Source organism: Theobroma umbraticum, unplaced genomic scaffold (genome assembly GCF_002168275.2).
Source record: "Theobroma umbraticum cultivar Fairchild unplaced genomic scaffold, ASM216827v3 scaffold_31.0, whole genome shotgun sequence".
Classification (NCBI taxonomy): domain Eukaryota; kingdom Viridiplantae; phylum Streptophyta; class Magnoliopsida; order Malvales; family Malvaceae; genus Theobroma; species Theobroma umbraticum.
In genome coordinates, this window is record NW_018397283.1 from 1,129,024 (window position 1) to 1,143,485 (window position 14,462).

Genomic DNA, 14,462 nt, shown 5'->3' on the forward strand with positions numbered 1-14,462 from the left:
TGTATGCGACGCTGTTGTCATCATCATAATCATGACACATTAAATACTAAAGAAGGAGGTCACGTGACTTGTGTGGACAAATATCCAGTGGACAGAAAGGTAACGTGCTTGCTACTGCTGCTAGCTGACTGGGCTTCTTCCTTTTCGCAAGTATGGGGGGAGGCGTTGCAATTGGTGGGTGCCGATGTCGGACAAGATCTCAGTGTGTTTATTTATTTATTTGCTTTGCAATTAGTTGGCGACGTATCATCCGTTGGATTTCACTGCTGCTCCTTTCGATGCGAACATGGTCAGGTGCCTCGACTGCCCCCAGTTCAAAGCTCCCGCTCTTTCTGCTTTTGTTATTAAGCGTTGGTGGTACTGCTACTAGAATTGTATTATACTTTTTAGTGACGAATATATATATATATATATATATTTAGCTAAGATTACGTGCAAGGAGTAAAGGCTAACTTAGACATATTTAACTTAATTTAGATAATTAGCATGCTTTTAAATAATTATAGGTATTAGATTTCTATTTGCAACTGATTTCGGGTTTCTTTAAAATATTTATTTTGATAAAAAATTTGCATATTCGAGTATTCAAAATTAACTTATATCCGATTTATTATCATATTGTCGTAAATGTTCAAGTCAATTTTATGAATAGTCATTAAATTTATATATTTTTCTCTCTTTTTTAATCAAATTTCAGTTTGTTAAATTGTATCAAATATAATCACTTTATGAATTATGTTTGAATAAATAATGAAATGATTATTCCGTAACTATTTAAACAATCATGTCATTTAAAAATGTTTTAGTCACTTAATTAGGACGAATTAAAGTTTAGGCGACTGATCTTTGAAATTTAAGACAAATTGAAAGAAATTGGAATAAAAATTCAACTTAGTTTGGAAGGTATTATTACATTAATATAGGAGACCTCAAATTTGCATTACTGCATTTTAAACTACAACATCAATGGAAGAGCCTCTAAGCATGCAATGAAGATTTAAACCTCAGTTTTTCTGGGTTTTTTTTTGCTTGGTTGCATGGGAAAGGATGAACAGACTTTAAAGCTCATCTCCTCTCCATGAAGAACCACAATTAAGGAACAGGAAATCATCAACAATGAAAAGAGAAAAAACAAAAAAGTACCACTTAGTCTGGAGAAGATCTTGATCATCAACCTTATACCCCCATTTTCCAGGACACGGCGAAGTTCTTTCCAACAGGTAAATCCAAACCTGCAACCTCTACCTTCAAAGTCGTCTTCTTGTCTTCTTCAATGCCTTGCAGGTGCTTCTGTTCCAGTGAGCTCAGCTCTACATTGGAAGTACCAGGGGCTACTGGACTTCCATTGATTTCGAGAGCAGATGTGTCTACACTTCCGCCCAATCCCAACACAGTAATCTTCTCAATTTTCCAGCCCTTCTCTAAAGCAAATTTGCCCTCCTGAACTTCTGACCAGACCTTCACGGAACCCTGGTTCATGGTTGCGTATAATTCGACATACGTTGAATACCCGTTTCCGAGTTTCATTTCGGGAAGTTCATCATTGTCAAGATAAATGGTTCCTTTGGCTTGTCCTTTGGTAGCCCCAGCAGGGAAGGTCACTACGAGACTGAATGGCGTCATTCTAGCTTCCTTAGAGATCATCCCACCTTGCTGCATTGGTAATATGGTATTCTGATACAGATGTACATTAACCACATTCAAAGGTGCATCAAGGGTAAAGTACTGTCCCTTTGACACAATGGTTTGTGTCATATCAAACATACTGTACCAAGAACCTGGGGGGAAGAGTGCTTTAACCTCTGTTTTGCCCTGCTCAAGCACTGGAGACACCATGAGACTGTTTCCTAGCAAGAATTGGGTGCTCAGCCCGTAGCACTCTTCGAAAGTAGGGAACGAGAAGAAAAGGGGCCTGGCTATTGGTGCTCCGCTTATATGAGCCTCATACGTCATCGTGTAGAGGTAAGGGAGAAGTTTATACCTCATACCTAGAGCATTTCGAGCAGATTTGGCTACAGTGTCCCATTGGTACAGCTCCTGTCTCGGGGAGTAGAAATTTGCATGATCTCTAGAGAAGGGGTAAAAAGCACCGACTTCAATCCAACGGTTACACAGCTCTTCTGTTGGAGCAGGATAGAACCCACATATATCTGAACCAACCATTGGAACCCCAAATAAACCAAAATTCAGCATAGTAGATATTGAATACTTCAAATCTTCCCAAGTGCCCTTGTTATCACCTGTCCAGTGCGCAGCATACTTTCCTGAACCGACATATGTAGAGCGTGACAATATAAATGGTCGTTTGCCCTCAAGCCCTTGGAGAGCCTTGTGAGTTGCAATGGATTGAGAAAAGCCATAAAGACTATGAGCATCATACTCTAAAACACCATTGTAGTGAACTGCACTAGTGGCAATAGTTTTGAACCCTATTGGCACCTGCAACCCTGAAGCATTTATCTTGTATGGTGGATCATCCCATCTTGTCTTTGTTATGTTCTTGCAGTCCAAGCAACAGATCCAACCAGGTCCAGTCCCACTAGGACACTGCTTGCCCTTTGGAATTTCGCACTTCCCACTGCAGAAATTTGAAGCTTCATTCATGTCAATCCAGAGCCCATCAACAGGGACAAGTTCATGAAAGCGTCTAATTTCATCGCCCCACCATGCAACTGTTTTAGGGTTGAGGAAGTCCGGGAAATTAACAGCCCCTGGCCAAACCTGGGCCAAGTAAGGCTCACCCTCATACTTTATAAAAACATCATTGGCAATGCCTCTTTGATAAACACCGTAACTAGAATTAACAGCAATTCCAGGATCAATAATGACAATGTATTTCATGCCTATGTTATGTATTTTTTCAAGGAATGCCAGAAGCTTTGGACGAGGGTAGTTGTTGGGGTTGAGGGTGAAGTCTTTATGGCCATCCATATGATCATCATCATTCCAGATCACATCAAGCGGGATCTTAGCCTTCTTGTAGTTCTCAACAACATCTTCAACTACAGAGAGGTTATGGTATCCCCATCGACATTGGTGAAACCCTGTACATCAAATGCATACAAACAAAATTAGAAATATATTTTATTCATCTTGACTACAAATGAAAAAAGGCCTTCAAGCACCTCCTGTTTAATTATCAGCATTAGCAACAGTACAGTAGGAGAAGAAAACACTTGAGGAGTTAGTTGAATTATCTCTAAAGTGCCGGTGCAAGCGTCAATTGGCACGAAAATGAAAATCTAATGACCAAATATATTTGTTGTTCTCTTGTCTCTTTAACTTAGTCCCATTTTTTACAAAATGAAGAAAGAAGTTCATATCATGTGTTGGGGTGATAATTTGCAGTCAAAGATTGTAATGGCATCAGGATTCAGTAAATTTCTAGCGACATCTAAGCGACACGACTGCAAAGGATTTCCGTAGCTCAAGTACAGATGTTACCATTTTACCTATAATTCATGACAAGCAGTGGCAACTCCACAAGCTAGTGCCAACATACAAACACATTAATCAATTTTATCTTATGATATTTATCACTTGCAAGCTGTGTGATAGTACATGAGAAAGCAATTGTCACTAACAAGCCTCAGAGTCACATGAGAGTCTTTACTCTTTAGTATTCACACATGGTGCCTTAGCTGAGGTAAAAGGTGCAGAAGTACTAGTTTTTTACTTTGATCATGCATCTACCGACACAAAAGGTGCTATAATATAAAGGCAGCACATACTAGTTCACTTTAGATACCCCACATGCTAAGTACTCTAAACAGAGCTTTGGACCATATGTCGTAAACAAATGCTTGAGGGTGCACACATCTAAGGTTAGCATCAAGTTAGGGCCTACCAAGCAATTATCACAACATTGTGATAACGATGTGAAAGTGGCCATCCCATTTCCACCTCATGTAGGGAAGATGATATTTAGGAGGAGACAGGTAAAGACTGAGAAAGGGAGTGTCTTCATGAGGAGTCAACAAGTTGCCTTTTACTAATTGGATTAGCAGGTCAAAGTTATTCTGTTTCTAAAATGAAATATCTAACAGTAAAATAAAATGAGCACCGTGAACTTAATCGCGTGATGGTTATCGCCTATGACCTAAAAAACGCCAGAAGTCATTTTATCATCAATCAAGGAAAAAAGATTTTGTAGATCTATAAGGTTGCTTCTGGAGAATTAATATGCCAAGACATAGATGGATGGAGCTTTAAACAAAGACAATAAAGTAAAACAGATATGGGACCAATCCACCTACCCATATTAAAATGGGGACAAAATATCTACATCCCAAATCATGCATCCAGCAGATTAAGAGATCATATCAGTAATCTACATTTGCCAACAAGACATAAATCGGATGGCACTATATCCCCTAGATCTTACCCATCCCTATACGATCATACACCGGCAGATTGCCTATTATGATACCAAATTATGCAGCATAAGGTTTAATAATGCAACATCTATCATCAAAACCTAACCTTTTGCTTTTCAATAAAGAATAAAGGATATAGTCATTCCACCAAATATTTTATTAGTCAAGTCCATTGGTTTTAGCTTCAGTCCTTTGCCTATTTAGTCTTTGTAAAAAGAACAAATTCGAAATCGCCCTAGTGACATAGGACTGCAAGTGGGACCTAATTCCATCAATTTCCTTAGGATCACATTTAGTAGCAAGTTAAACCCAACACAAAACCCTAAGTGAAGAACATAAAATAAACACTAAAACAAGATACAGAAACATAAACCACAATGCCAGAAAACAGACTTGAGAAAGTGGAACGCATACCGAGAGACCAGTAAGGCATGGGAGCAGGCCTGCCGATGAAAGAGGTGTACTGATCAACAACGCCAAGGGGAGTGGGTCCAGCAAAGAAGTAAAAGTCGAAAACACCACCGATAACCTTGTAAGTCAACGAAGTCCCTGTGTAAAACGCATCCATGCCATTGCTGTTCAGCAAAAGAACAGCGTGTGCAAAAGGCTCACCACCCACATTCCTCAAGTCCATGTAAACAGGGTGGGACCCGTACAAATCAGTGTTGAGATTGATAGCCGACACATCGGTTGTGTACAATGTGTAAGGGTCATTTGGATACAGCTTGATTCCATGAGGTTGAGTGTTCTCCCCAAGTCCATACAGTGAAGCATCTTTGGGCAACTGAGTTGAAATCTCCAAGTACTGGTCTTTGAACACCATTTCTCCAAATGAGGCTGATCCACCAGAGCTGGAGTTGAAAAGGGTCTGCCCATTTGATTTCCTTTTCACTGCAAAGCTAAAAGGGTCAGCGGTGTAGCAGAATATGAGCTCGGACCCTGACAACTCTGAGACTGTTATAGGGTTCTTTCTTGATCTCCCAATCGTTTGTTTCGATGAAGGTGGTTGCTCTCTTGGTAAAAGATTGTATGGAACTTCCCATCTCTGCTTCTCTGCGTCTGTTATGTATACCCTCAAACGATCTTGAGTCTCATGCCTGTAAAAGAACCAAAAAAAAAAAACAAATTTTGATTAAGAAACAGTTGGTTTTAACAGTGCGAAACATCAAGAGGAATGCACACGCAAAACAGGCAAACATTAACAATGACTACTGATTTCAACTCACTTGACATAGAGCTGTAAGAGAGGAATATCAGGGCCATAAATTTGGCTCTTTTGCTTGACCTGAAGGTGACCCAGAAAGCCACCATCAGGGGTCTCTTCAATGGCGATCAAACGGTAGCCTTTGCCAATCTTAGTAGGGGTGGAAGAGGAAGAAGAGCACCCTCCAGAAAAGCATGATATCAAAACGAGAAGAACGTAGAGGGAACTCAAAGAAAGTAATGAACTTGGAGAGGACATCGCTTACAGTAAGCGGGAGAGGAGCAGAGTGACTTGAGTTTAGGAACAGCAGAGAGAGTTAAAAAGTACTAAAGTCATTGGATGCAGCATGAGAGAGGGTGGTCTTAGACACGTGATGATGATGTCTGTGGGGCCAGAGTCCCCCGTTCCGGTTTTGATAATCCTTTTTCTATATAGAGTGGTCCTACTTCCATCACTGGCTTTGATTGTGCTAAACTTTGGATTAATAATTCACAGAATATCTTTCGGTATATCTTTTCCCGTATGCGATGGTACCACCCCAAGAAATGACTTTTTGCAAGATATCAGCTGTTGGTAAGTATCAGATAAAGGTAGAAAATTTATGGTAGAGGTTGGATGAGGTAGAATCCAATGCAAATCCAATCCATAAACAGAAAGAATCCTAGCTGGTTCAGTTCAGATTCAGTTTCCATGAAAAAACCATGAGTGACCAAATATTTTATAGGAAAGATCTCAAGACTTAAAAACCCATGGTTCTCGGGGCTTCAAGGCTTAACTCCCCACCCCCAAGTTCCAACAAATACAAAGAAATGTTTTAAGTTCTTTTTTTTTTTTTACTGCCTTTTCCATGGCAAAAGAAAAGGATGAAGCAGCACTTTTCAGCCTATTTTCTTTAGCTTTCTCAAGTAAAAAAAAAAAATGAATGAACAGTTGTAAACCAGTTGTGACAACACTTTAAAAGGTGAGTATCCCCTAACAAGCCACTTTTAACAGAGGTTTAAACAGGAGACTTAGTTTATAGATCTAGTAAAATAAAATTAAATAATTATCCATGCATTGATATATATATATATATATTGTAAAATACCCATGAAAATTTAGATTAATAAGTAAGACTAACGAGTAATCTTACTAATAATTTTAGCTTTATTAGTATATTCAAATGATTATGGAACAAGAATAAGATCAAGTACTAGTAGTCGATATGACAGTTATTTATTTATATTTTTGACAATATAAATATTTATTAATATGCTACGTGTTAAATTTTTACATTTATCACAAATTTTCTTATTTTTTCTATCATTTTACTATATTTATCCCTATATTTTTATCTGTCCATATATCTTTCGGTATCTTTGCTGATATCTAATTTCTTGTATAGGAAGTTCTTCAAAAAGATTAGATGATGAACAAAATTATAAATAAGAAATCAAGAGTTGCAGATTTGAAATCCCTATTCTCTTGCCAACAAGATCATTTCAGAATGATATTCGGAGGATTTTACGATTGATTACTTTATATATTTTATATACTTATCAACATATCCAAAATTAACTCTCCAATCTCTTAATTCATCTCAGTTAAAACGTCGGTGGCAATAATTATTAAAATATTCCATAATTTGACTGTCTATTTGTCCGATCGCGTACGATCAATAAATATTTTTTTTTATACGTTAAGGTATGGCTGAGTCTGGGGAGACAAAGGATGCAAGAGTTTGTCTTGAAGAAGCCTTGGAAAAGATCAAACAATGGCGGTGGTCCCAAATTTTCCAAATAAAAATTCATTGAAATTGTTCTTTAATTATGCATGGGCATAGAAAAATTAATACTAGTTTGTATATATTTCCTTTGATTGAAAAAAGGACAGAAGACGGGTAAGAACAAGAATTCCTAAACGTGATTGTGTCTGATCATAACAAAGTCTCGTGACCCTCCATTAATAATTAATGCCATTTTCTGCCTCTAAGTTTGTCCACATATATATATATATATATATATATTCAATTGATATCCAAAAAATGATAATTTCTTTTGTCTTTAGATCCATATATTTCGATTTTTACGTCATATATATTTCCTCTGTTTTTTTTTCTATGTTTTATGAAAATTAAAAAAAGATAAAAAATAAATAATATGTTTCATATATATTCAAAATCCTTGCACACGGCGTCCGTTCTAGACAAATTCATTAGTACTAATCAGATGGAATAATCCAAGATTTGATTCATTATTATTTATTTAAAGTGATCCAATTATGTGCCAAGATTATATTACGCTTATAAAGCGTTATTCCCGCAGGTGTATGTTTGTAAATTTTAATATATGTAACGTCAGCGAGAATCAAGCATACAATGCAAAGCATAGGATATTAGCTTAATTGAAATTAACTAAGATCCTTGAACGTGGCGACAAATATCTTCTTTGGATTATGCTCTGTTAATCCTGCATTTAATGAGGGAAACTGTCTTTTGAAGCGATTATACGTACAAATAAAAATTATATTAACATAAACTAATAAAGTTTATAGCCAGACACGAATTATAGGGAATAGTGTGTAACAAAATGAATATTTAAATTCTATTATATTTTAAATATAGAAACAAATTAATTAAATTATTTGATCATACGTATAACATAACGGTTTTTTTATTTCTGGGTTTTTCAAGTGAACAATTTCACGTATAACATAACCGTTATATAACGGTTTGTGAAGTTTAAAACGTCTTGAACGTACAGCAAATCTTCGTGAACATAAACATAGACCTAACGGTTCTGATCAGTAGCTTGTTGTAAGGGCTATGTATGCCAATGGATTCGCAAGAGGTTGAGGTATGATCTGATCTTTTTTGTAATCAAAACGCAAATCACGCTGTGTGGCCCGCGCCTTGAGGATTGGGTTACGACTGACTGTTGAATGCCAGATCTTCTTTACAGGACCAATGCTATCAGTTTGGAATCATCTCCAGACCAGACCACAGTTATGGGTCTTGTAATATTCACCAGTTCAGACTGATCAGGATCCAGCCACATCGCCGGACTGCATCGGGTGTCCATGCAGTTAGGACAGGTGTTGTTCATGACTTGATAAGTCAGTTATCAAAGTATATAAAAACAAAAAAATATAAATATAAAATTCATATTATGTGATAAGTTTTGCATAATATTAAAGTGATGGTATAAAAAAAATCTTATATGAATTAAGTTTAAAATATTCTGAATATATAAATATAACACAGATCAATCTAGGTTAAATGTTCATACATGTATATATAATTCCTAATAATTAGTAAGCAAGATTAATGTGAAGAAATTGAAGAAAACAATTGCTATATATAGCAAGTTGAAGTTGTCAGTGCGTGGTTTTGTCAGTTTGTGGAAAGGCAAACAGAGTGTATGTGTACGTGCTAGCTCTAAGTTCAATTAATTCTTCTATACAACTCGATCAAATATAGCTTTCTGCATACGATCTCTCCACTCCACAGACGGCTAGGAGGTATCTTTCTTGTTCTATGCAATGGAAATTGAATGGATGTCGGTGATCCAAGCCGTTTGCCTTGGTTTCCTTTCAAATCTCTTTTAGACACTATCATGTATGCCTTTGCCTCTCTTTCTCAGCAATGATCATGCCATATCGCCTCCTCCTTCCTGTCGTTGTGAAGTGGCAAAATCAACGTCATATCTTAAGGTAAACTCATGCGTATTTTGGCATTCATGCTGGTTGTTGGATGGTGGACAATGGCAGGGAATGGACCATAATTCAGACCAGAATCAGCCCAAGATTACGTTTGGGGGGGGGGGGGGCGTGCTGGGGTAAGATAAAAACCGTTAGCCTCAACTGTGGGCACATTTCAACAGCACCACCGCAGCTAGAAGGGCTAAACTGGGCGACCTGACAAGGGAATTGGCCCGTTTAGCATTGTCAGGATTCATCAGAACAGGGCACCTCGATCTTCATCTCCATCAAAATGATCCTCCTGGCTGACCGAAAGGGCATGGGTGAAAGCAACAGCGGGCCACGAATTGGTTCGATTGCAACCCTCAGCATTTACTTTTTCCCAACAGAAATGAAACTTTGACATTGGGTTTTTGGTCCCATTCGGATCAATCACTCTTGTATGTGCTCATCTGGTCCCATAGTTTGAAAAGTAATGACAATCCCTCCCTCCCAATCTCCATTAACAGAAGAAAAACATAGAGTAATGGGTTCATTGGGCTTGCCTATTACTCGCAAGTAGTTGAATATGAAGCCTGAAGTTCATCCCTTGAGCCTGCCGATAATGGTATTTTGTCTATGAATTTGATAGCAATACTTAGGGTGGATTTAACTTCTAATTGTAGGATTGGACAAAATATCAAAGGATCTTTGATGAATTTCACTTTATTCGCATGACTCGATGAAACATCACAATAAGGTAAGTCCCAACAAAGCACTATTTATGCTTTGATGGACACTATGCCTTTTTTTTTTTTCGGTAACATAGAGTGGCCCCGAAGAAAAGGTTAGTTGTTCTTTTCCTATTAAATGGAAATAATTAAGGAGGGTTCCAATCAATTTTTAAGTTTGCAATATACACATTTATATATAGTCAATTATGCTCGTGATATGATTTATTGACGTAATCGATAAGATTTAATCAACTTTAATAAAATTAGTTTTACTTAAATAATTTGATTAAAAGTGACAAATACGCAAACACAAATAAAAGATTGTCGTGATTCTTTTTGTTTTATAAACATTATAGTATATGTTATTTTCGATCTTTTTCTTTTTATCTTGTTTTGTAAAAGACAAAATACAACAAAAGCATCTAACTTGTTCAATTTCTTGAATTTGAAGTTGTGTAGTTAATATTAATGAAAATAAGATATCGTACTATTTTAAAATTCATAATTGTTGTCAATTGAATTTAAATGAATTATTGATGAACTCAATTTTTTTACATTATTATTTTTTATTCAAGTGCTCTAACTAAATAAAATCATGTAAATTTACTTTTAATATTGCTTGCTATCCTTAATTGCTTAAAATTACAAATATGGTGAGTATTAATCAATTCCAATCATATAAATTAATAAATATATAGAAATCAATAGCATATAATTCTTTTGATATGATAATTCCATTTTGATTTTAATAAATTATTTGATTCAATTTATTTAGTTATTTAATTTGAATTTCGATATCTAAATTAGCAACTGAATCGCTGGAAAAATCGATTATTAATGATATATTACTAAAAAATACTATCCATTATTATTAATGTTATAACATTTTAATTAATTTAAATTTTGTAATTTTAAGATCCGTTGGATCAAATCGATCGAATGCTTGAGTCAGCGAAAAGGGCCCGTCCAACCATCACCGCCCACTTCACAAAATCACATCACACCTATTAAGATGTCGCCACACTACTGTCGTCATCTACCGATTAACAACACGTCACTTCGACCGTCGTACATAATATCTTCGAACCCCTTTCAATTCCTACACCTGTGTCCCGGGAAATATTCATCACCCCCACTTAAATCCCGCCACGTCATCAAAATGCAACTCCCGGCTTGTCACGTTAACGTCCTCTCTGCTCTTATATATAAATCATATCACCACTGCCACCCGAATGTTTCCCTACTGTTTGTTTTTCTTTGACAAAACTGAAAATTCGAGAAGAGGACGACGGTGACAGGTGTCAGACGGGGAAGGAGATGGAGGGGGAGAAGCGAAAGTCGGAGTTCAACGATGCCGTTTTGAAAGAGTCTCAGAAGAGGGCGAGATGGGATGACAACGGAGAGGAGGAGACGACGACGGTGACGGACGAGGAGGTGGAGGAATTCTTCGCGATCCTCAAGCGTATGCACGTGGCGGTAAATTATTTCAAGAAGGTTAACGGCGACGTGCGGAGCTTGACGGAGCTGGGAAAGGCGGAGTCGCTGAATTTGGGGCGGAACGCTGAAGTTGACGGTGGTAAAAAGGAGGAGAATGTGGGCTTGGACTTGAATGAGGAACCGGGTACAGGTACAGACCCGTTTTAATTAGTCATTTCCTTATGATAATGGTTGTTATGCACGGATCTACGATGCAGGGTGGATCTTATCTCGGTCCTTCTAATTTTTAATGCTATTTAATTATAAATTTATGCAGAAATTATTGTATAGCCTTTTTTGCTATTTTTTACCTTGCTTTTAAACTCATTTAGTACATATTGATTGCCCTTCCAACTGCTTCATTGTTTCATTTTAAATATTTGTTTTTCATACTCTAAATATTTATTCATTTTTAACTTTTAAAAAGACTGAAAATAAAAAAAAGTTGTGTCTGATTTATTTTTATATTAAAAACTTTATACTATAAAAAAATAAAAGAATTAAATGTTTTTAATTAGAGAAAAAAATATTTAGAGATAATTCTTTAAAAATGAATAAAGAATAAGACAGCGAATTTTTTTTATCAAAAAATAAATTTCTTTATTAAGGAGTCATTGAGCTATATGATTTTTACAAACAATGAAATAAAGCTAAATAACAGTAGTAGTTGCACCCCTAACTACTAACTGTGGCTTATACTTGTGGGTATATAAAAGGAAAATAAAATAAAACTATTACATTAATGGAGTAAAGTCTACTAGGCAGTCTCTATACGAAATATAATTCCCTCAATAAAAGAACGAGGAAATGCACGTGACATCCTATTCGAGTAAGGTCGTATTAATTCTATTCAAGTCGTTAGACCACTCCATGCTTGCCACCTCGGATACCAGTTTAAGATCCTGATTACGATTTTTTATCAAAAGACATATCAACATATTCCAATTGTCGTTTTTGCCAGGTTCTCGACGAGAAAGATGCTTGGCTTACCTCATTTGTAACCCTAATTTTGTTTTTTAATTGAAAGTGAAATATTTTTTGAGAAAAAGAAATTCCTTAATTTCAAAAGTCTGATTTTAAATTAAAAAAAAGTCCTACATAAAATTAAGGATGTGATTTTGAATTTGTGGTAAGGTCTCTCAAAATTTTTTCTCGAGTATTTTTAAAAATAACGAATTGATAAAATAAAATTGATCGAAATTATTATTATTTAGTACGTTGACAAAAATAAATTAATAAAACTGACAAAATAATAAAAATAAAATTGATGTGTGGTTTATATCAATTCAATACTTTTAAATACGCAATTTAATTTTATCGAGAAAACCGAGATAGAAGTACCGAAAGAATTTTACCTAAGTTTTATTCTAAAGCTAATAGTGTTAAACTTGTGCACTGCCCGACCATTACAGTCATTCGTCCCGATTATTATAATTGAAAAAGAAAGAAAGATGTTATTTTTCAAACAAATAATTAAATTTATGTAGTATTGAATGACAATGGCCTCAACTAGATGACCTTGTTCAATGGCATTAGTTGACCGACTTAATTTCAATAACATAAGAATCCTGACGCTATCTTATGGAACATTATTTGTGGTGTATATATATTTCTTTCACATACCATTAGTAAAGTATACAAGAAAAGTAATATATATATATATATATATATATATAGAATTACATGTCAAATATTTTTTTTGGGTATTAAATTAAGAATATCTTTCCAAAAATTGGCGTATGCTGCTTAAAATGACCTTCTTTGTGCTCACTACACAGTTCTGTAATTACATGTCAAATATTAAGCGACAATTATATTTTGCTTATATGAAATCTTTTTTTTTATTGCATTAGAATCATATTTCTTCACGAAGTAAGACGGTGTGTGAGGTATATTTATTGGTAGCATAAACTGGGTGTAAGTGTTTGTTTTGATTATTGTATTCGGTTTAAAATTCTTGCATTTTGTTCTATCTTTATAATCGATAAATATTTTGTATTATATCGAGATATTAATATAATATTGTTTATTTGTTATTAAAAAATTTCTTCTTTGTTTGAGAAAAAAATAATAAAAATGTTTTAAAAAAAAAATAAAGGGAAGAATTAGTGGCACCTTGACCAAAAGAAAAGGCAAGAATTTTGTGGTTCGTCTATTCAAAAACCAATTTAATATTAGAAGAATGGGATTCCCACAGAGGCTGCTCCACGTTTCTGATGTCATCCGTCGTCGTTTCGATGACGCAGACTCATTACAACACCCCATCCGTCACCTCCCAAAAGGAAAATAGCTCTATAAATATAATGCAGAAGCTGGATTACTTAATTCTCATCATCGTCCATCATACGTCGCTGGTCTTTTTTTTTTCATGGAATCGGAGAAGAGGAAGCGGGGGGATGACGGCGAGGAGGAGGGAAAGAGAGCCAATGGAGGGGAGGCGAACGTGACGGAGGAGGAAGAGGAGGAGATGGAGGAATTCTTCGCAATTCTGAAAAGGATACACGTGGCGGTTAAGTATTTCGAGAAGGCTAACCGCGGGGGACGTACGTTGAGGGGTGAAGGTGATTGGAGGCCGAGTTTTCTGTTGGAGGATTTCGGGGGCGATCACGACGTTAAGAATGAAAGAAAGCGGGAGGATTCGGCAGAGGATTCGGGTTTGGATCTTAATTTGGAGCCTGCTTCCTAAGCTTCTGAATTAACCTACCACTGATCGGACTGTCCTTTTTATCTTCTTTGCTTTTAAAGAAGAAAAATTTGTAATTGTAATCTTTGAAACCATAACATGCAAAATAATTATTTTTAACCCTTTTTTTCATTTTTCCTTTGCTTTTTAAGAAGAGCATTTTAATTGGAATGGGTTTGATGCAATTAATTATTAATGGATAACAATGTTAATAAAATTATTAAAAGTAAATCATTATTGATTAGAAAATAGCATTATTAACAATTAACGAAATTTCTTTGGTTTAAAAAAATCGATCGAATACTTTAACATTTTGATTCAATAATTAAACT

The 14,462-nt window shown here is 35.7% G+C and overlaps 3 protein-coding genes across 3 annotated transcripts; 2 read left to right on the forward strand and 1 right to left on the reverse strand.

The window, feature by feature from the left end:
* Positions 1–873: 873 nt before the first annotated feature.
* On the reverse strand, positions 874–5,889 carry XYL1 (alpha-xylosidase 1). The gene is made up of 3 exons (XM_021444024.2): positions 5,603–5,889; positions 4,791–5,473; positions 874–3,044 (listed from the first exon to the last, which is right to left on the reverse strand). Exons 1-3 carry the CDS (start codon positions 5,836–5,838, stop codon positions 1,177–1,179), a joined length of 2,787 nt encoding a protein of 928 aa, XP_021299699.1. The 5' UTR covers positions 5,839–5,889; the 3' UTR covers positions 874–1,176.
* A 5,160-nt stretch (positions 5,890–11,049) lies between these two features.
* On the forward strand, positions 11,050–11,803 carry LOC110428338 (uncharacterized). Its single transcript, XM_021444151.2, has one exon. It carries the CDS (start codon positions 11,289–11,291, stop codon positions 11,613–11,615), a length of 327 nt encoding a protein of 108 aa, XP_021299826.1. The 5' UTR covers positions 11,050–11,288; the 3' UTR covers positions 11,616–11,803.
* A 1,565-nt stretch (positions 11,804–13,368) lies between these two features.
* On the forward strand, positions 13,369–14,242 carry LOC110428410 (uncharacterized). Its single transcript, XM_021444257.2, has one exon. It carries the CDS (start codon positions 13,816–13,818, stop codon positions 14,131–14,133), a length of 318 nt encoding a protein of 105 aa, XP_021299932.1. The 5' UTR covers positions 13,369–13,815; the 3' UTR covers positions 14,134–14,242.
* Positions 14,243–14,462: the final 220 nt, after the last annotated feature.

Excerpts from the sequence above, each read along its gene's own strand:
- XYL1 (XM_021444024.2), bottom strand. The coding sequence starts at position 5,838 with ATGTCCTCTCCAAGTTCATTACTTTCTTTGAGTTCCCTCTACGTTCTT. Across the intron at positions 5,474-5,602 it reads CTCTTACAGCTCTATGTCAA|GCATGAGACTCAAGATCGTT; the intron begins GTGAGTTGAAAT and ends GTTCTTTTACAG. Across the intron at positions 3,045-4,790 it reads CATGCCTTACTGGTCTCTCG|GGTTTCACCAATGTCGATGG; the intron begins GTATGCGTTCCA and ends TTTGATGTACAG.
- LOC110428338 (XM_021444151.2), top strand. The coding sequence starts at position 11,289 with ATGGAGGGGGAGAAGCGAAAGTCGGAGTTCAACGATGCCGTTTTGAAA.
- LOC110428410 (XM_021444257.2), top strand. The coding sequence starts at position 13,816 with ATGGAATCGGAGAAGAGGAAGCGGGGGGATGACGGCGAGGAGGAGGGA.